This window comes from Scyliorhinus torazame, chromosome 2, assembly GCF_047496885.1.
Source record: "Scyliorhinus torazame isolate Kashiwa2021f chromosome 2, sScyTor2.1, whole genome shotgun sequence".
Classification (NCBI taxonomy): domain Eukaryota; kingdom Metazoa; phylum Chordata; class Chondrichthyes; order Carcharhiniformes; family Scyliorhinidae; genus Scyliorhinus; species Scyliorhinus torazame.
Window position 1 is genome coordinate 151,174,967 of NC_092708.1, and position 22,099 is coordinate 151,197,065.

The 22,099-nt window shown below is 47.2% G+C and overlaps 1 protein-coding gene across 4 annotated transcripts in view; it reads left to right on the plus strand.

Moving 5' to 3' along the window:
* mfsd6b (major facilitator superfamily domain containing 6b) overlaps positions 1 to 22,099 on the plus strand; it is a 193,660-nt gene that overhangs the window by 159,740 nt on the left and 11,821 nt on the right. For all 4 annotated transcript variants that reach the window (XM_072478327.1, XM_072478355.1, XM_072478346.1 and 1 more), the window contains exons 3-5: positions 13,306 to 13,403; positions 14,094 to 14,255; positions 18,788 to 18,886. In XM_072478327.1, the coding sequence (XP_072334428.1) occupies positions 13,306 to 13,403; positions 14,094 to 14,255; positions 18,788 to 18,886 (359 nt within the window). The remainder of the gene's footprint in view (positions 1 to 13,305; positions 13,404 to 14,093; positions 14,256 to 18,787; positions 18,887 to 22,099) is intronic.

Sequence of the window (22,099 nt, forward strand, 5' to 3'; positions counted from 1 at the left end):
ACTTCCTGTTCCCGCCTAAAAAACTAATTTAAAATAAAATTAAAAAAAATAAAAATTCTCAGCTCCTGCTGAAATTGACTAACCAGCCAGCTGTTCTCACGCCGCCGAAATCGACTGGCCTGCCCCTGCAAAGACAAGTGCTTTTAAAGGTTGACTTACCTCCCAGCAACCTCCTTCCGCAATGCTCCCGCTGAAACTGACTCACCACTCACCAGCTGTTCTCCCGCCGAAATCGACTGGCCTGCCCCTGCAAAGACAAGTGCTTTTAAAGGTTGACTTACCTCCCAGCAACCTCCTTCCGCAATGCTCCCGCTGAAACTGACTCACCACTCACCAGCTGTTCTCACGCCGCCGAAATCGACTGGCCTGCCCCTGCAAAGACAAGTGCTTTTAAAGGTTGACTTACCTCCCAGCAAAATCCTTCCGCAATGCTCCCGCTGAAACTGACTCACCACTCACCAGCTGTTTTCCCGCCGAAATCGACTGGCCTGCCCCTGCAAAGACAAGTGCTTTTAAAGGTTGACTTACCTCCCAGCAACCTCCTTCCGCAATGCTCCCGCTGAAACTGACTCACCACTCACCAGCTGTTCTCACGCCGCCGAAATCGACTGGCCTGCCCCTGCAAAGACAAGTGCTTTTAAAGGTTGACTTACCTCCCAGCAACCTCCTTCCGCAATGCTCCCGCTGAAACTGACTCACCACTCACCAGCTGTTCTCCCGCCGAAATCGACTGGCCTGCCCCTGCACAGACAAGTGCTTTTAAAGGTTGACTTACCTCCCAGCAACCTCCTTCCGCAATGCTCCAGTCTGTTCACTGTGACCTCAGCCCCAGGACAGTCTGTTCAATATGTCCCGACAATGCGACCTGAACCCCACGACAGTCTGTTCAATATGTCCCGACACTGTGACCTGAACCCCAGGACAGTCTGTTCAATATGTCCCGACAATGTGACCTCAGCCTCAGGACAGTCTGTTCAATATGTCCCGACAATGTGACCTTAGCCCCAGGACAGTCTGTTCAATATGTCCCGACAATGTGACCTTAGCCCCAGGGCAGTCTGTTCAATATGCCCCGACAATGCGACCTGAACCCCAGGACAGTCTGTTCAATATGTCCCGACACTGTGACCTCAGCCCCAGGACAGTCGGTTCAATATGCCCCGACAATGTGACCTGAACCCCAGGACAGTCTGTTCAATATGTCCCGACAATGTGACCTCAGCCCCAGGGCAGTCTGTTCACTGTGACCTCAGCCCCAGGACAGTCGGTTCAATATGTCCCGACAATGCGACCTGAACCCCAGGACAGTCTGTTCAATATGTCCCGACACTGTGACCTGAACCCCAGGACAGTCTGTTCAATATGTCCCGACAATGTGACCTTAGCCCCAGGACAGTCTGTTCAATATGTCCCGACACTGTGACCTCAGCCCCAGGACAGTCTGTTCAATATGTCCCGACACTTTGACCTCAGCCCCAGGACAGTCTGTTCAATATGTCCCGACAATGTGACCTTAGCCCCAGGACAGTCTGTTCAATATGTCCCGACAATGTGACCTTAGCCCCAGGACAGTCTGTTCAATATGTCCCGACAATGTGACCTCAGCCCCAGGACAGTCTGTTCAATATGTCCCGACACTGTGACCTCAGCCCCAGGACAGTCTGTTCAATATGTCCCGACACTGTGACCTCAGCCCCAGGATAGTCTGTTCAATATGTCCCAACAATGTGACCTCAGCCTCAGGACAGTCTGTTCAATATGTCCCGACAATGTGACCTCAGCCTCAGGACAGTCTGTTCAATATGTCCCGACACTGTGACCTCAGCCTCAGGACAGTCTTTTCAATATGCCCCCGTGACCTCAGCTGCAGGGCAGTCTGTTCACTGTGACCTGAACCCCAGGACAGTCTGTTCAATATGTCCCGACAATGTGACCTCAGCCCCAGGACAGTCTTTTCAATATGTCCCGACAATGCGACCTGAACCCCAGGACAGTCTGTTCAATATGTCCCGACACTGTGACCTGAACCCCAGGACAGTCTGTTCAATATGTCCCGACAATGTGACCTCAGCCCCAGGACAGTCTGTTCAATATGTCCCGACACTGTGACCTCCGCCCCAGGACATTCTGTTCAATATGTCCCGACAATGTGACCTCAGCCCCAGGACAGTCTGTTCACTGTGACCTCAGCCCCAGGACAGTCTGTTCAATATGTCCCGACAATGCGACCTTAGCCCCAGGACAGTCTGTTCAATATGTCCCGACACTGTGACCTTAGCCCCAGGACAGTCTGCTCAATATGTCCCGACACTGTGACCTGAACCCCAGGACAGTCTGTTCAATATGTCCCGACAATGAGACCTCAGCCCCAGGACAGTCTGTTCAATATGTCCCGACAATGTGACCTTAGTCCCAGGGCAGTCGGTTCAATATGTCCCGACAATGTGACCTCAGCCTCAGGACAGTCTTTTCAATATGCCCCCGTGACCTCAGCTGCAGGGCAGTCTGTTCACTGTGACCTCAGCCTCAGGACAGTCTGCTCAATATGTCCCGACAATGTGACCTCAGCCTCAGGACAGTCTGCTCAATATGTCCCGACAATGTGACCTCAGCCCCAGGGCAGTCTGTTCAATATGTCCCGACAATGTGACCTCAGCCCCAGGACAGTCTGTTCAATATGTCCCGACAATGTGACCTCAGCCTCAGGACAGTCTGTTCAATATGTCCCGACACTGTGACCTCAGCCCCAGGGCAGTCTGTTCAATATGCCCCGACAATGTGACCTCAGCCCCAGGACAGTCTGTTCAATATGTCCCGACACTGTGACCTCAGCCCCAGGACAGTCTGTTCAATATGTCCCGACACTGTGACCTCAGCCTCAGGACAGTCTGTTCAATATGTCCCGACACTGTGACCTCAGCCCCAGGGCAGTCTGTTCAATATGCCCCGACAATGTGACCTCAGCCTCAGGACAGTCTGTTCAATATGTCCCGACACTGTGACCTCAGCCCCAGGGCAGTCTGTTCAATATGCCCCGACAATGTGACCTCAGCCCCAGGACAGTCTGCTCAATATGTCCCGACACTGTGACCTCAGCTGCAGGACAGTCTGTTCAATATGTCCCGACAATGTGACCTCAGCCCCAGGACAGTCTGTTCAATATGTCCCGACACTGTGACCTCAGCCCCAGGACAGTCTGTTCAATATGTCCCGACACTGTGACCTCAGCCCCAGGACAGTCTGCTCAATATGTCCCGACACTGTGACCTCAGCTGCAGGACAGTCTGTTCAATATGTCCCGACAATGTGACCTCAGCCCCAGGACAGTCTGTTCAATATGTCCCGACACTGTGACCTCAGCCCCAGGACAGTCTGTTCAATATGCCCCGACAGTGTGACCTCAGCCCCAGGACAGTCTGCTCAATATGTCCCGACAATGTGACCTCAGCCCCAGCGCAGTCTGTTCAATATGTCCCGACACTGTGACCTCAGCCCCAGGACAGTCTGTTCAATATGTCCCGACACTGTGACCTCAGCCCCAGGTCAGTCTGTTCAATATGTCCCGACAATGTGACCTCAGCCCCAGGGCAGTCTGTTCAATATGTCCCGACACTGTGACCTCAGCCCCAGGACAGTCTGTTCAATATGTCCCGACACTGTGACCTCAGCCCCAGGTCAGTCTGTTCAATATGTCCCGACAATGTGACCTCAGCCCCAGGACAGTCTGTTCAATATGTCCCGACACTGTGACCTCAGCCCCAGGACAGTCTGTTCAATATGTCCCGACACTGTGACCTCAGCCCCAGGACAGTCTGTTCAATATGTCCCGACACTGTGACCTCAGCCCCAGGTCAGTCTGTTCAATATGTCCCGACACTGTGACCTCAGCCCCAGGACAGTCTGTTCAATATGTCCCGACACTGTGACCTCAGCCCCAGGGCAGTCTGTTCAATATGTCCCGACAATGTGACCTCAGCCTCAGGACAGTCTGTTCAATATGTCCCGACAATGTGACCTCAGCCCCAGGACAGTCTGTTCAATATGTCCCGACAATGCGACCTCAGCTGCAGGACAGTCTGTTCAATATGTCCCGACAATGTGACCTCAGCCCCAGGACAGTCTGTTCAATATGTCCCGACAATGTGACCTCAGCCCCAGGACAGTCTGTTAAATATGTCCCGACACTGTGACCTCAGCCCCAGGACAGTCTGTTCAATATGTCCCGACAATGCGACCTCAGCCCCAGGACAGTCTGTTCAATATGTCCCGACACTGTGACCTCAGCCTCAGGACAGTCTGTTCAATATGTCCCGACACTGTGACCTCAGCCTCAGGACAGTCTGTTCAATATGTCCCGACACTGTGACCTCAGCCTCAGGACATTCTGTTCAATATGTCCCGACAATGAGACCTCAGCCTCAGGACAGTCTGTTCAATATGTCCCGACACTGTGACCTCCGCCCCAGGACATTCTGTTCAATATGTCCCGACACTGTGACCTCCGCCCCAGGACAGTCTGTTCAATATGTCCCGACAATGTGACCTCAGCCCCAGGACAGTCTGTTCAATATGTCCCGACAATGTGACCTCAGCCCCAGGATAGTCTGTTCACTGTGACCTCAGCCCCAGGACAGTCTGCTCAATATGTCCCGACACTGTGACCTCCGCCCCAGGACAGTCTGTTCAATATGTCCCGACAATGTGACCTCAGCCCCAGGACAGTCTGTTCACTGTGACCTCAGCCCCAGGACAGTCTGCTCAATATGTCCCGACAATGTGACCTCAGCCCCAGGACAGTCTGTTCAATATGTCCCGACACTGTGACCTCAGCCTCAGGACAGTCTGTTAACAGTGACCTCAGCCCCAGGGCAGTCTGTTCAATATGTCCCGACAATGAGACCTCAGCCCCAGGACAGTCTGTTCAATATGTCCCGACACTGTGACCTCAGCCCCAGGACAGTCTGTTCACTGTGACCTCAGCCCCAGGACAGTCTGTTCACTGTGACCTCAGCGACAGGACAGTCTGTTCAATATGTCCCGACTCTGTGACCTCAGCCCAAGGGCAATCTGTTCACTGTGACCTCAGCCCCAGGACAGTCTGTTCAATATGTCCCGACAATGTGACCTCCGCCCCAGGGCTGTCTGATCACTGTGACCTGAGCCCCAGGACAGTCTGTTCACTGTGACCTGAGCCCCAGGACAGTCTGTTCACTGTGACCTTAGCCCCAGGGCAGTCTCTTCACTGTGACCTCAGCGACAGGACAGTCTGTTCAATATGTCCCGACTCTGTGACCTCAGCCCCAGGACAGTCTGTTCAATATGTCCCGACAATGTGACCTCCGCCCCAGGACAGTCTGTTCAATATGTCCCGACAATGTGACCTCAGCCTCAGGACAGTCTGTTCAATATGTCCCGACAATGTGACCTCAGCCCCAGGACAGTCTGTTCAATATGTCCCGACAATGTGACCTCCGCCCCAGGACAGTCTGTTCAATATGTCCCGACAATGTGACCTCCGCCCCAGGGCAGTCTGTTCACTGTGACCTCAGCCCCAGGACAGTCTGTTCAATATGTCCCGACACTGTAACCTCAGCACCAGGACAGTCTGTTAAATAGTCCCGACAATGTGACCTCAGCCCCAGGACAGTCTATTCACTGTGACCTCAGCCCCAGGGCTGTCTGTTCAATATGTCCCGACAATGTGACCTCAGCCCCAGGACAGTCTGTTCAATATGTCCCGACACTGTCACCTCAGCCCCAGGACAGTCTGTTCAATATGTCCCGACACTGTCACCTCAGCCCCAGGACAGTCTGTTCAATATGTCCCGACAATGTGACATCAGCCCAGGACAGTCTGTTCACTGTGACCTCAGCCCCAGGACAGTCTGTTCAATATGCCCCGACAATGTGACCTTAGCCCCAGGACAGTCTGTTCAATATGTCCCGACAATGTGACCTCAGCCCAGGACAGTCTGTTCAATATGTTCCGACAATGTGACCTCAGCCCCAGGGCAGTTTGTTCAATAAGCTTCCGACAATATGACCTCAGCCCCAGGGCAGTCTGTTCACTGTGACCTCAGCCCCAGGCCAGTCTGTTCAATATGTCCCGACACTGTGACCTTTGCCCCAGGACAGTCTGTTCACTGTGACCTCAGCCGCAGGACAGTCTGTTCACTGTGACCTCAGGCCCAGGACAGTCTGTTCACTTTGACCTCCACTGGTGGGAGTGGAAAATTGGGGGAGGTCAGATGCTGTGTGCACGCTTTGGAGAATGGTGGGGGAAGGTTGCTGAGGAGTTTGATGTGGTGTCCTGGTCACAGAGGTGCCTCAGACATCTGCATCCAAGAGATCGGTGTTAAGATACTTGTTGAAACCAGCAAGCCCTCACCATCAGGAAGGTGCCTGGTCTTTGGAAAACCCAGTCAACAGCGGTTACAGCCACAAACCTAAATAAAAGTGAGCTTAGCAGCATCATTGTCAAATTCTAATTTGTCTGTGTGGAGTGGATTGATCACTGTTCACCTCCCAGCCTCAGTTGCAGTTGGAAACATGGATGTGTCGGCGGTGGGTTTGCATCAGGAAACACATTTCTCAAACTTTACCTCACCCATCCAACTCAAAGCCACCCATTTTTCATGGTTTACATTGTGTCTAGCTCAATACCAGTACAACAGACATACATTGTTTAGCTCAGTTGGCTGGACAGCTGGTTCGTGATGCAGAGCGAGGCCAACAGTGCAGGTTTAATTCCTGTACAGGCTGCGGTTATTCATGAAGGTCCTGCCTTCTGAACCTTGCCCCTCGCCTGAGGTGTGGTGATCCTCAGGCTAAATCACCACCAGTCAGCTCTCCCCCTCAAAGTATTCACCAAAGAGGAGGAATTGGTGGATGTTGAGTCTGGAGAAGGGTGTGTAGATAGCCTGGGTCACATTGAGATCCAAAAAGACGAGGTGTTGGGCGTCTTGAAAAATATTAAGGTCGATAAGTTCCCAGGGCCTGATGGGATCTACCCCAGAATACTGAAGGAGGCTGGAGCGGAAATTGCTGAGGCCTTGACAGAAATCTTTGGATCCTCACTCTCTTCAGGTGATGTTCCGGAGGACTGGAGAATAGCCAATGTTGTTCCTCTGTTTAAGAAGGGTAGCAAGGTTAATCCAGGGAACTACAGGCCAGTGAGCCGTACGTCAGTGATAGGAAAATTACTGGAGAGATTTCTTCGAGACAGGATCTACTCCTATTTGGAAGCAAATGGACGTATTAGTGAGAGGCAGCATGGTTTTGTGAAGGGGAGGTCATGTCTTACTAACTTGATAGAGTTTTTCGAGGAGGTCACAAAGATGATTGATGCAGGTAGGGCAGTGGATGTTGTCTATATGGACTTCAGTAAGGCCTTTGACAAGGTCCCTCATGATAGACTAGTACAAAAAGAGAAGTCACACACGATCAGGGGTGAGCTGGCAAGGTGGATTCAGAACTGGCTAGGTCATAGAAGGCAGAGAGTGGCAATGGAAGGATGCTTTTCTAATTGGAGGGCTGTGACTCGTGGTGTTCCGCAGGGATCAGTGCTGGGACCTTTGCTGTTTGTAGTATATATAAATGATTTGGAGGAAAATGTAACTGGTCTGATTAGTAAGTTTGCAGACGACACAAAGGTTGGTGGAATTGCGGATAGCGATGAGGACTGTCAGAGGATACAGCAGGATTTAGATTGTTTGGAGACTTGGGCGGAGAGATGGCAGATGGAGTTTAATCCAGACAAATGTGAAGTAATGCATTTTGGAAGGTCTAATGCAGGTAGGGAATATACAGTGAATGGTAGAACCCTCAAGAGTATTGAAAGTCAGAGAGATCTAGGTGTACAGGTCCACAGGTCACTGAAAGGGGCAACACAGGTGGAGAAGGTAGTCAAGAAGGCATACGGCATGCTTGCCTTCATTGGCCGGGGCATTGAGTATAAGAATTGGCAAGTCATGTTGCAGCTGTATAGAACCTTAGTTAGGCCACACTTGGAGTATAGTGTTCAATTCTGGTCGCCACACTACCAGAAGGATGTGGAGGCTTTAGAGAGGGTGCAGAAGAGATTTGCCAGAATGTTGCCTGGTATGGAGGGCATTAGCTATGAGGAGCGGTTGAATAAACACGGTTTGTTCTCACTGGAACCACAGAGGTTGAGAGGCGACCTGATAGAGGTCTACAAAATTATGAGGGGCATAGACAGAGTGGATAGTCAGAGGCTTTTCCCCAGGGTAGAGGGGTCAATTACTAGGGGGCATAGGTTTAAGGTGAGAGGGGCAAGGTTTAGAGTAGATGTACGAGGCAAGTTTTTTTACACAGAGGGTAGTGGGTGCCTGGAACTCGCTACCGGAGGAGATGGTGGAAGCAGGGACGATAGTGACATTTAAGGGGCATCTTGACAAATACATGAATCGGATGGAAATAGAGGGATACGGACCCAGGAAGTGTAGAAGATTGTAGTTTAGTCGGGCAGCATGGTCGGCATGGGCTTGGAGGGCCGAAGGGCCTGTTCCTGTGCTGTACATTTCTTTGTTCTTTGTTCTTGAATGCTGCCTGTGGTCATCTGAGACTAAGGCGGCTTTACCTTACATAGCACCTGATTTTCAGTTCCATCGCAGTCATTGGAATTAAAGATCAAATGCTGTGTATAATGGGCAGCTGATCCAGTACAGCCTATTTACAGTCTCGGGACTTTTCGCAGTAACTTCACTGAAGCCTAATTGTGACAAAAAGCGATTATTATTATTATTTTGTGTCACTGTCCCATTCTACCCGTTGTTCCTACTCATCAAAACGATTACAGTTAGGGCTGGAGACTTGAACTCTTCCCATTTCAGCTGTTCATTGTCACCATCAAGAATTTCCAATTGGGGTATAGCATAGCTGGATATAGAATAAAGCTTCCTCTACTGTGCAACACACAGAAGGTCATGTCTACTGAACCAATGTGGTGATTTCTTCCCATACCAGCTATCTTGTATTCTCTCTGATTGACATTGCCAGTTAGTGCCAAGTTTAGGGACAGTCTTGTGCTTTGGGCCTAAGTCCATTAGGAGTTGAACCTCTTGGTACTGGCCAAGGCTTGGCCTGGCCAAGGATCCTGCAGCCAGTTGAGTTTAGGCTTGAAATGAACCTAAAGGTGGCACAGTGGTTAGCACTGCTGCCTCACAGCGCCAGGGACCTGGGTTTGATTCTGGTCTTGAGTGACTGTGTGGAGTTTGCATGTTCTCCCCATGTCTGCATGGGTTTCCTCCCACAGTCCAAAGATATGCAGGAAGTGGGTTTGCCATGCTAAAATTGCCCCCTGACGTCCAAAGATGTGCATGCAGGTTAGGTGGGTTCCAGGAACGGGCAGATGAGTGGGAGTAGGTAGGGTGCTCTTTCAGAGGGTTGGTGCAGACTTCATGGGCCAAATGGCCTCTTTCTGCATTGTAGTGATTCTATGGATTTACACCACGACCACACCCAATCCATCTTTGTAGACCAACACCCACTGAGCAATTCTTCCTTACATTGATTATCTATTATACCTTTTACTCCAGGACAAGCCAGATCAGAGGTCAGCACATCTGTCTTCATACTTGTGGATGAATCCATCTGCTTGTGGCTGCTGCTTAGATTTACTGCCACCAGCTCTTGGAGGAAGGATCAAGGAAAAATATGTTCCAAAGACCCACTTACACCCTCTGTTGGCAATAGAATTGTTAATATAGGGAAAGGCGTAGGTGTGTACTTGTCCAGGTACCAGAAATGAGAGTTGGAGACTCAACAGGTGTTAAACACTGCCAAGTAGTAAGGGTTAAAGAAACATAATCACAGACAACAACCCATAACCACAGTAATTGCTTTGCCGTAGACAACACCTTATAGCCATTTAGTTAAAACTTACTGCATCTCTTCTTTCTGCTTCGTCTTCTAACCTTGCATTAACGACATTACTGCATACGGTTTGCACCAGCTTATACCTGTCAAATCACAAAATTACAGCTCTCTAACCTTGGTCATCTGCAGTTCTCAGGAGCTGCTGGGATTTAGATTAAGAGATGCATGGAATGTACTGGTCGTGGCGACACTACAAATAACATTTCTAAACTTGCAGGAAGCTTTAGAATATTCTGATCTAATTGAATGCCTTAATTCCCATCAATCCCTTAATTATACCTTCTTACCCTTTCAGAAAACCCGGTGAATAAGATGTAGTTGCACTTTTAAAAATGTCCATTAAATTTCGGCAGGTGGAAACTTTGCATTTCTTTTGACTGAATAAATATAGCTTCCACACAAGTTCAAATGAAATATAATCGCACTTTCTTTACAATTCTTTAGACCAGTGCCCCGAATGGAAAAGGCTCCAGTCAGGTTGTTGAGTAAAGCTATGCTTGAATTGTTCTGCTTTTCTGTTTCCTCAAACAGGCTCAAGTGATGTTTAACCTGACATAGTCAGTTTGTTATGCGCTTGCACTAAATTTGCTTTGCTATAACATGAAATGGGAAGAGTATGCATGGCCAGGTAACTATGGGACAGTCTCATTTTGGGATATGCCATATTTATGCTGTATTTTTGCCTTAGTTAAAAACTTCCCGTTAAAACATGAAAACTAGCTGTAAAGGCTTTTTAAAAAAGAAAATCAATAGTTAAACATAATTTTGTATAAAATATATCTATATGGGTTCAAACTACATCAGCCCTGGGTACGATCCAGGATTATGGGTATAAAATAGCACATTTGTCCGAAGCTGCCTCTATTTGAGAGCCTTTCACTTACTTCCTGTCAATGTCGAGGCATTTTAATGACATTCCTGCCGCAGGTTGATCTGTCTGTCTGCCAATTTTGTTTATTTTCAATGATGAAGTGTTTTATCCTTTCTGTAATTTGTTACTTTATATTTTCATTCTTTGCCAATCATATTAAGCAAAGCCTTGCTCCCATTTAAATTTTTCCCAATTACATTCCACCAAAAAGTTCAAACCAACCTCCAGGATACAAAACAAACAGTGACAGTTTCTAAAGCACAAGAAAATTTAGCCTGCACCCCACTTTAAAAAAACTTATGAAAATATCGCAAAACTATCCGTGAACATGGCTCCAACAATTTTCAAGTCACCTTGCTAAAAGCATGTTACACATATCTCAAGGCCTCGATGTTCTGGATTCTTTATATTTTTTTAAAAATTTTTATTTTATTTTAATTAAATTTAGTGTACCCAATTATTTTTACTTCCAATTAAGGGGCAATTTAGCATGGCTACACATCTTTGGGTTGTTGGGGTGAAACCCATGCAGACACTGGGAGAATGTGCAAACTCCACACAGACAGTGACCCAGGGACAGGATTCAAACCCGGGTCCTCAGTGCCGTAGGCTGCAGTGTTAACCACTGTGTCACGTGCTGCCCTTTTGGATTGTTTATAAATCTTCCTGCATATTTCAGAACTTCCATATAGCCCCATGTTCACTGGCCCAGTGTAAAGGTAAAACATCATTGTTCTGGTGTCAGAACCCCCACGACAACCATGGGGAAGCTTTCATTGATCTCCTATGGGATTCGTGGAGCAGAGCTATGAGCAGAGGTTAAAAGCAGACCCAGATCAGGGCCTGGTGAGATAAGTCCTCCCAGCTAGGATTGCTTTGGGAGTAAGATGCTGCATTATGCAGACCCTTATAAATAAATCTATATTACGTTTACTGTCAGCCTTCTCTGCGTCATTATATGTAGCCACTCTGTAGTGAAGGTCAGTGACTCTTTGGGATAGTTCTTTCAAGGTATGTTTGCTAAAGAGATTTTTTTAAATGGTGAATTAATATGCAATGGTTTGCCTTCCTGCTCTTGTAGCATTCTCTGTGGTGCATGAGGCCATGCATCTAACTCTGGTCTCCTCTTATTTCTCTACATTCTGCCTCTCGACAACAACAACCGAAAACACTGCATGGTCTTCACATGTATCCTGACCATATCTAGCTCTACCACGTCATCAACTCTCTCGACCTCTCCACTCTCTCCAGTATGTCAGATTACTTGTCTGCCATCGAATACTAGATGAGTAGAAATTTCCTCCAACTAAATATTCGGAAGACCATATTTATTGTCTGCAGTCCTAGCCACAATCTCCGTTCCTCTCCCTGGCAAACTGTAGGAGGCTGAACCAAACTGTTTGCAACCATAGTGTCGTATTTGACCCTGAGGTGAGCTTCTGACTACATATTCTAGCTGTCACAAAGACCATATATTTCCACCGCTGTAACATCATCCAATCCCATTCCTGTCTCAGCTCATCTTATGCTGAAAACCTTGAGACTTGACCACCATCCCAGTGTACTCCTGGCTGACTGTCCTCCATGAACCTCGGGTCATTCAAACACTCTGCTGCCTGTGCCCTACTTTGCATCCACAATTTTAATTGCTCCTGTGCTGGCCATCCATCTGGCTGCCAAAGTTTTACACTCTGGCATTCTCTCCTTAAACCTCTTTATGTCTTGACCTCTCCGACCTTCTTTAAAATCCCTGCAGTGCAGAATGAGGCCATTCCACCCATCGAGTCTCCACGAACCCTTCGAAAGACCACCCTACCTAGGCCCAATTCATCATGGCCAATCCACCTGACCTGCACATCTTTGGACTGTGGGAGGAAACTGGAACACTCGGAGGAAACCCACACAGACATGGGGAGAAAGTGCAAACTCCACACACTTCTTTAACCTGGTGTTTAATACTACCTTTTTAACCAGGTTATTGGTCACCTATCCTACTATCCCCTCTGTGTCTGACTTTGTTTGATAACACTCCTGTGAAGTGCATGCACTAAAGGCACTAAAAGTGTGCAGTTGTAGAGAGATAGTGAGCAAATGAAGATGAAAAGGAGACAAACAGGAAGAGAAGAAGAATAATTAAAACAGAAGAGTAATAAACAAAATGAGAAAAGGGGAAACTGAGGGACTTAGTGGGCTCATATATATAAAACAATGTGCGAGATCCTCTGTCTGTTCATGCCAGTGGGATCTTCCGGTTCCGCCGATGGCGCATCACCACAGTGGGTTTCCCGATGACGTGAGGCGAATTCAATGGAAAATCCCATTTCATGGCAGTGGGACCAGAAGATTCCACTGTTGGCCAAGGGTGGGCCACCTCCCGCCACCAAGAAACACGCGTGGGGAGTCCAGAAAATTTCCCCCAATATTTCCTATGAGCAATGTTACAGAGATTGGTTAGTCTTTAAGATTTCATAAAATTTGGGATTATTTTCAGGATAGCCATCTCTTTGTACTTAACTGTGCTTCTGTTTGTGCCTCAGGGTATTGTACATTGGTCTGGCCTGTAATACAGCTCGGTATTTGTATATCTCTTATTTGGAAAATGCATGGTATGTACTCCCCATGGAGGTGTTGCAAGGTAAGGAAACGTTAAGAAAATTTTGAAACCTTAAAAATGAGGCAAAATGAAATAATTATAATATTCCTCCCTGAAATATCAGCACAAAAATGATCAAGTAGAATGGTTCCTCCACTTGTTATTTATATAGTGAGTGGAAATCGGTAAAGTTAGTCTCATTTGCTGGGTAAAAAAACCATTTTCCTTTTTCACCTCAAGCTGACTGTATTTTTGTGTTGTTTACACAGTGTATTGTGATCTGGAATTCACTGCCTGAAAGGGTGGTGGTTGAAGATTCAGTAATAACGTACAAAGGGGAATTAGATAAATAGATGAAGGGACAAACATTACAGGGTTATGGGGAAAGAGTAGAGTATTGGGACAAATTGGATGATTCTTCCAAAGAACTAGTAAAAGCACAACTGACTGAATGGCCTCGTTGTCCACTGTACCATTCCATGATTCTCTGCATAAAGTTGAGAAAAAATCTTGGACAAGTTTTATGCATCACAAAAAGAGATATCATTAATTCAATTGAAAAATTAAATCGGAATTCCTTTGCCTTGGTTTTCTTGATGCCTTAGAAAAAGATGCATTTTCTTTTAATCGTGAAGGTAGTGCATATTTGACCAACACATTTCATTATTTAAATATTGTATATTCTAAATAGAATGTAAATCAAATGTTGAAAAGACTTTTACTTGTCTGTAGGTGTTACCCATGCAGCTGTATGGGCTGCATGCATCTCCTATCTCAGTGCAGCTGTACCTCCCGCATTAAGGACTTCGACACAAGGAATTCTACAAGGGCTCCATCTGGGTTTGGGTCGAGGCTGCGGTGCCATGGTGGGAGGAGTAATGGTAAATGCCTTTGGTGAGTAATGACATGATGGCTTTTTTCCATATTTCCTGTCTTGGCATTTTGAGAATTGGGAGAGAAAAGCTCATTATTTATCTAACAGCAGCAGCTTTTTCTCCTCATTATCTTGCTCTCATGCTGTGTTGAACACTAATGAATTTGATGGGCTTCAGCTCATTTAGAGGTACACATGTCATTTATTGTAATAAAAATTTATGGCTACAATCACAAATAGAATATTGAATAAATATAACGTTCAGAGCACTTAATGATGATCACGTTATCTTGGAAAAACCATTCCTCATTCACGTTCTGTTTCCCTGCAGCATATTAATATTCAGAGCTGCTGAATTGTCTTTTCTGACCTTTAAAAATTCCCTTCCGTTCTCATTTGGCTCTTGGAGACTCTCGATGTTAATATTGTAGAATAAAACTTGTTTTTCAGGACGGTCTGGGTAGATCATTAACGTTTCAATCTTAAAAAGAATGCACCTTTCACTTTAGTTACTCAGCTGATTCGAGTAAAGAGCAACACGAGGCTATTAAACCAGAAATATTCCATGCTGCCAGGCCAGAATCTGTTTTAAAAATGAAGGAAGCAAAAAATATAACCAGGATCACTGGGATAATGCACTGACTGGTGAAACACTGAGCCAGATACCCAAGGAAAATCCAAGGCTCCATACCCAGTTCATGCTCAGTTGCTTGGTCTCAGTCCAGATAGATTTTAGGGTGTTATGCTCAATCTCAATGCCCACTGGGTTGAGGAGAGTTATAGTTTCGCAGAGTTATTTGGCCCATCAAGCCAGTGGCAGCTCTTCGGTAGATTCTTAAAGCGTGGGTCATTCTTTAGAAACATGGTTGAATTATGTGAATTGGTGACTAAAGTAGTGCCCAGAGGAAAGTTAATTGATTTGTTTTCGATAATCTTTCAGAAGGTATTTTATAAAGTCTTCCATATGAGACTCCTATCTAAAATTGCAGCTCATGGAATTGAATGCTAATTTACTGACCTACTCAGGAACCCAGTTGAACAACAAAGGATAGACAGTAAGGATAAGGAGCAATAATCTATTTGCAGGATGTGACGAGTGGCATCCAGCAAGGATCTGCGTTGGGGCATCAACTTCTTTTTCTTCAGTTCTCTGCCTGAAGGCACGTCCGACCTACAGTGTTGCGACCTCCGCCATCGGGAGGGCAAGGAGGAAGGTCCTGAATCTACCCTAGCCAAAATAGGGAACGGGCCCCAGACTGTTGACACAAATCTGATCCAAAGCAGTGTCTAGCCATCTGGCCACCAAGGAGTCTCACTTTATATACATGTTGTAGTCTGGGCCTAGGAATAGTGGTGGTAGAGGCTCCAATTTCCTTATGTCTGACCAGTAATCTCTTCTGCACTTACCCACCTGCTTGCCATATGTTATAAGGGTTTACATGTTGGTATTCCACTCCCCTACTCTTCCTATAGCCCTACATTTGTTTTCTTATCAAGTATATATCCAATTCCCTTTTGAGAGTTATGTGAACTCTGCATCCACCAATTTCAGGCAGTGCCTTCCATATCATTATACGACAACTCCTACGGGAATATATATGTACATGACCATCAAATGGGAATGACATTGGGCGAGGTGCATCCATAGTGCTGCACCCGGCACGGAGCTGGGTGCGAAGGGGGAATGATGGGAGAGGCCCAAGTTGGGCATCGAGCTAGGCTGATCACAGATCTTGTGATTCACGGCGCCTGGTGCAATCTGGATCATGCCCAGTGATATTTACGGCTCATTTAAATATGGGTGGGCCTGATGGACCCTCATCTCTGTAGCGTCCGCCAACCTCCACATTGGCGACCGCTCTGTCCTTGGCCACCCCCGTCAGGGCCCGTTTCTCGAAGGTAGTGAGGATTCGCATGTCCGGCGCTCCTCCAAAGGCCTGGGCCCTCTCCTGGTGATGGTGCGAGAGCTTCCCCTGCGGAGACACAGAGAGAGCATCGTTAGCCGCATGCGCGGTTCACAGTGGTGGGGGGGGGGGGGGGTGTGAAGGAGGGTTAGGGGGGTTAAAGGAAGGTGGGGGTGAAAGGAAGGTTGGAGGATGCTTGCATGGGGGCAGAAAGGTCTCCGAGGTGGGGCGGGGGGGGGGGGGGGAGAAGGAGAGAATGGGGTCATTGGTGTCAGCTCACCTGTGTTGGCCGGTGTAGATCATTGACCATCTTACGACACTGGAGGCCAGTCCTCCTAGTCGCACTCTCTGAGCTCACAGCCGACGCCACCGCGCCCCAGGCAGCACTGGCTGCCCCGTGGCTCACCCTCCAGGACCCTCAAGAGAACAAGGCAACCCTCCTGGCCTCCACCGCATCGAGGAACCTCCCCAGGTCTGCATCCCCGAATCTTGAGGCTGGTCATCTCAGTGCCATTGCTGTGAGCTGAGTGGGGCTCGCTTTGCAACTGCTGTTTAAGTGTTGCTCGACCTTGTCAGTGGGAGAGAGAGAGGGGGGGGGTGGGGTCGTGCTGGCGAGCGCTGGAGAATCTTCATTTGTGGCGAGATGTTTGTGGGGCCTCGTTAAGTGGACCAATTAACGCTGAATAGCTTGGCTGGCCTCTCCGGCATGAGAGTCGGGAAGCTCGCAGCAGTTCCACAGCTTGCTCCCACACTTGGAAATCTTTCCGGAGAATTGCGCCCTTATAATGTTTTGGGAGAAATGCGCTCATTGTCTTTAGCTGTGACAGCCTTACATAGTCTTGTAGCCTGCTGATATACTTACCGTCCAGTTTCAGAAATGGGAAATGCCCACTTAGGAAATGGTACCCCTTGTGGCAACTAAACAGTACGAGAAGACCACCTGGTCTATACTTGACTGGAGTCAACACATTGATGATAGAAACAAAAATTACAAAACAGAACAGAACTACTTTTAATTGTACCCTGATATATTGGTAACCAAATTCAATTTCTGCGTTTCTATTCATTTCCATTGCAATACACAGTACAGCAGCAAGCTTCTGCACATTTTACAGTTCTTTAGTCATGAAATAATCTAAACATAATGGATCATTGGATAAGCTGCAGTTTCCTGAGCAATGTATTTAAACCATCCTATTGATCTTAATCTTTTCTAACAAACTGAATTTGGTGGTTCCCTCTGAATCAAGCTGCTTGTTACATGATGTGCATGTGAAGAACTACTACATTAGGTACATATCTATAAATTGGCAGAATGCCAATGTCAGGGAGGTTAGGTTTTGTATCAGGTTTCCATACAGGCCAACCGACAAAAGGCTTGGAGAAACTAACCCCAGCATCAAGAAATTTGACACGTCCCCAAAGAAGGATGACAACTCAAAAAAGAAATGTTCACCTGAAGTGAAACCTTGAGTAAAGTTCTAAGACCTAGGGCAAAGTTGAATGAATAATTAATTGCTGTTTGTTATATTGGATTGTGAGTTCCTTTTTGCAAGCATGTTCTACAATTCAGTGGCCAATTTTATGGACTTTAGGCAGATACTTGGCTGACCCAAACTCACATGATGTTGCATGAGAAGATGTCGACTATGCGTCCTGACATCATGGTGCCCGCATGCGATATTTTGGTCATGGGACGCACACAAGCATCGGAAGTGCACCCGTCAACAATTGAAACCACAGTTAACTTCATTAAGTATACGATTGGCCCTAATTTTACACGACCTGTGCACTTTTATACTTGGCACATGGATCAAGTGGTCAGGCGGCGTTCATGTATTTTCACCATTTCCGATCCTGAGTGGGATAAAATATCCAGGATTAAATAAAATAAAATGTTTGAGGATTTAGGTGTGTTTTGCTGCCAGTTGCTTAATTCGCTATGATAGTTTGCCAGTATACGTTTGGTGCAAATGTCATTGAAACAATATTGCAACTCTCTGAAGCAGTCATCAGGGAGTTTGCTGGAAACGCCTGCCTGCACCCGATACTCGCTCTCTTCCCGCCCTCCCCGGCAGCACTCAGACTCTCAGAGTGGCCATTAATTCATCATTTATGAGATTTCCAATCTCATTTCTGCCACAGGAAGATACCAAGCAGAGCCAGATAAATCTTTGCTGGGAGGCGAGTATTGAAGGGCCCAATTCTTCCAGCAACTCCTTGAACGAACTAAAGAGCAGTGTCGAGGTTCAGTGCTAGGTTTGTCTGTCTCCTCTCATCAGAGAGATGATGGGTGCCCAGAAGAATGGAAGAAAAATAAACAATCAAACGGTGGAGGGCACTGGGTGGTTCAGAATGCCCAGAGCTAGTGTTTAAACTCCTGCCCAGTTCATGGGCCAGTAGTGGTGATCTGTTTCACAAGTGGCGGCCGCTACAGTGAATCGTAATAGATGGCATGCCACTGTGCTAACATCACTATCAAACTAACATGCTATTATACTGCGTGGCTTGAATTGTAGTCATATCAGATTTCATTTCGTCATGGTCACGCCTTTTACTGAAATTATCTTTGTATATGTTAAGTACCTTGTGATTCATAAGTGAACAGGGTATTTCCATACAGTAATATTGTGTGATATGGATTTCAGGTGCTCCACAAACATTCCGTGGGATTGGTATGGCCTCTCTAGTGATTCTCCTACTTTTTGCCTTGATCCAATGGTTGGCCGTGCCTGATGAAGATGAAGGTATTTATCACTATCACATTCACAGGAACTGTGTTAATCCTGACTAGAAATTTCACTGAAATGTTATTATGTAATATTAAATATGTTTAAAACATATTTGGCCTTTAATTCTCCTCCAAAGTTAAACTGAAAAGCAGGTGCCCAGTATAGCCATCTGGGATGGCCACTTCCAGAATACAAAATGGATGCTCGCAATGAATGTTGGGAACTATGGACAATATTAAGAAAGCAAGCAGACTCGGAACCTGTATGCGTATTGAGAAGGCAGCTACCAGGCAAGACTGAAACTGTAGGTCAATTAACATATTGATGGCCCATCTACAGGAACAAAGGAAAGTCACTCAAGCAACCGATACTGTTTCAGACATCCCGGCGCCAGTTCCCCAACCGAAAGCACAAACAAAGCCAGACCAACGGCCACCTAGGACACGCCCAGCCATCAGGGCTTTATTGGTCAAGATCAATACCAGTGATCAAGATGTGGCCCAATAAATTGAGGCCAAGTTTAAGGCCCGCCCAAAAGCGCGCGAAGCCCTTCCGGGTATAAGAAGAAACCCCTGAGAGAGAATTGCTCTCTTGGATTTGGCTCTCAAAGCGGAGAGACCCATCCACCAGCTGCACCAGAAGCAAATAAGTCCAAGGTAAACGCTTGCTACCAGACGGACGACCTTAGCTGTTCTCCTGTACCACTTCGAACCGAGCAACCTCAGATCCGAACAACGGCCATTGTTCCTCTTGTTGAGTGGGCACTAAGTATAGGCGTTAGCGATAGTTTAGTTTGTAGTACTTGATCATGTGTAGATCTTACTATGTGTGTAAATAAATAGTATTGACTTTGAACTAATTAACTGGTGTATTGGCTCTTTATTCGGGTTTGAACCTTGTGGCGGTATCAAAAGATACCTGGCGACTCTAAAGTAAACATAATTAGGATTAAGGAAGGCGACCATATTGACCGCCATATTCATAACCAGAGAAACAGAGCAACAGGGTGTCCCCAGACTGTGCCTGCCATAGACCCTGTCTACCGGACTTGTCCCAAAGGGTGTCGCAGACCCAAGTTGGGGAGCCTGAACACCATCAGTCGGTGCCATTCATATCTGCGTTCTCAGAACGGGCGCTAACACTTTGAATTGGCTTTGCCCTATTCGTTTTAAAGGTGCCTGTCTGTAGGTTTCTCTGCTGCTTCTGGGGCGCATCGCACTCTTGTGCGAAGTGTCCTAATTAGCCGCAATTATAACACTCCTGGGATTTGATTTGCTGTGGGCTGTTTCTTCCCTCATTCACCCATGCGGGGTTCTGGTGCGTCCTAACTGGAGGCATGTCTGCCTGCTCTTCCTCTGCTATACCATAAGCTGTTTTACCTTGAATGGACTGTTCCCAAGCGCGGGACAATCGTTTCAAAACCCATTTCTCGTTGTGGGCCTCGTCTGAGGGGTCGTAATTTGCGCAAGCTCTCTGTCCTGCCTCTGTCGCATGAGACTAGGATCCGGGTCCATTTGGCCATATTATCTGGGGACAAATGGGCGCGGGCTAACTCTCCAAATACCGCTGTAAAATGTATCCACAAGTGTCCAGCAAACGCTGTGGGGTGCTCTGTCTTCTTTTGCCTACACTTGTTTAGGCCTTCTACGGGGTCTCCTTTGTTATAACCGATCGCATCTAGGATCGCTGTGTGCATTTCTTGGAGTGTGCCTCCTCCTACATTTTGTGGGTCGGGAAGGGCTGCCACGACTGAGGGGTCGAGGCTCAAAACTGTGAGCTTCACTTGCTCCTTTTCATCCAGGCCACACATGGTCGCCTGTTGTTTCACTCCTGCAAAGTAATGGTGGGGGTCCAATGTGGGTAGGAACGGTGTTATCTTGTTGCATGCGTCCCTTAATTGAGTGACGGTTAATGGGGTGGTGTTCAGAAAATCTGGGTTTCCTTCCATTGTGGCCCTGCGCTGTGTGATGACAGGGTTCATAGGGTTGTGCTCTGCTTGTGCAGTCGGGGGTTGGGGTGCTTTTCTCTTTTGTGGTTTCTCAAGTGTACATGTGCCATGTACATATCTATGGGCAGTCTCATTTAACTCCTGCCAATCAGGGCCATTTTCTTGTTCTAATTGGGGCCCAAACGTGCTCTGGAACCCATTTTGGACAGAAAGCAGAGATTGCAGTTCTGCAATTTGCTTCCGGCACTTTGCGTGGTCTACCGAGCTCTGCCAATGTTCCTTCGTGGAAGTGTGGAGTGCTCGTAGGGCTGCTTTTAAATCGTTACACTGTTTCTGTAACTGCTCAACTTGTTGTTCCGTTTCCTCCCTTACCAACACCGCGCGTTGCATGTCTTGCTTGGCTTTGTCATATTGGGACTGAAAGCTGCTCAAATGGGCGAGACAAGATTGGTGTGCCCGCTTGGCATCATCCATCTACTTGTCCCTCACCGCTAACTGCTCTCTCAGTTTCTTGTTCTCTTTCTCATATCCGTTCACATCTCCTTCACTACTCTTGTCCCTCTCCTCAATCTCTCTGGATTGTCCTCACGACCTCCTCTGTGCCTCGCAATTGTGCCAAGCAGAACACTATTGCCATCGGCTTGCGAGCTTTCCCTAAGCTCTTCCTATGGATCTCTGTCAGGTTCTCCCACCAAGTATGCCCTATAATTCCGGGATCTGTTTCATCATTCGCGCAGAATTCGCTCCAAAGGGGCCATCCTTTCCCTTTGAGATATTTTCTGATCTCCTCTTCCCATACGGGACACTGTCCTACTCTACTGGTCGATGTAACCTCAAATTCTTGGGGGTTCATAAGGCGTTCCATTGCCTTCATTGCCATTTCTATCGCTATCTCTGGGGTCTCTACCGAATTTGGAACAGGGGCTGATAAAGTGGTGTACGGCTTACGCTAATTTCCGGCCTACAAAACTCCCGACAGTTTTATGCAACAAAATAACTCAGGTTTACCTTATGTCCCTGTTAGTACGCATGCAAATAAAATACTTCCGAATCTTGGAGGTTTGATCAGTATTGTTCTTACACTTGTGGTTTTTCTGTTTCCAATTGGATTCTAATTCAAATTTTGGGTTCTCCCGGAGTGACTAGGCCACTTCTAGGTCGAATCCCATCAGATGTCGCCAGTAATGTTGCTCTCTTTATTTGGTTCTAAATATGGCGATCAATATGGTCACCTTCCTTAATCCTAATTATGTTTACTTTAGAGTCGCCAGGTATCTTTC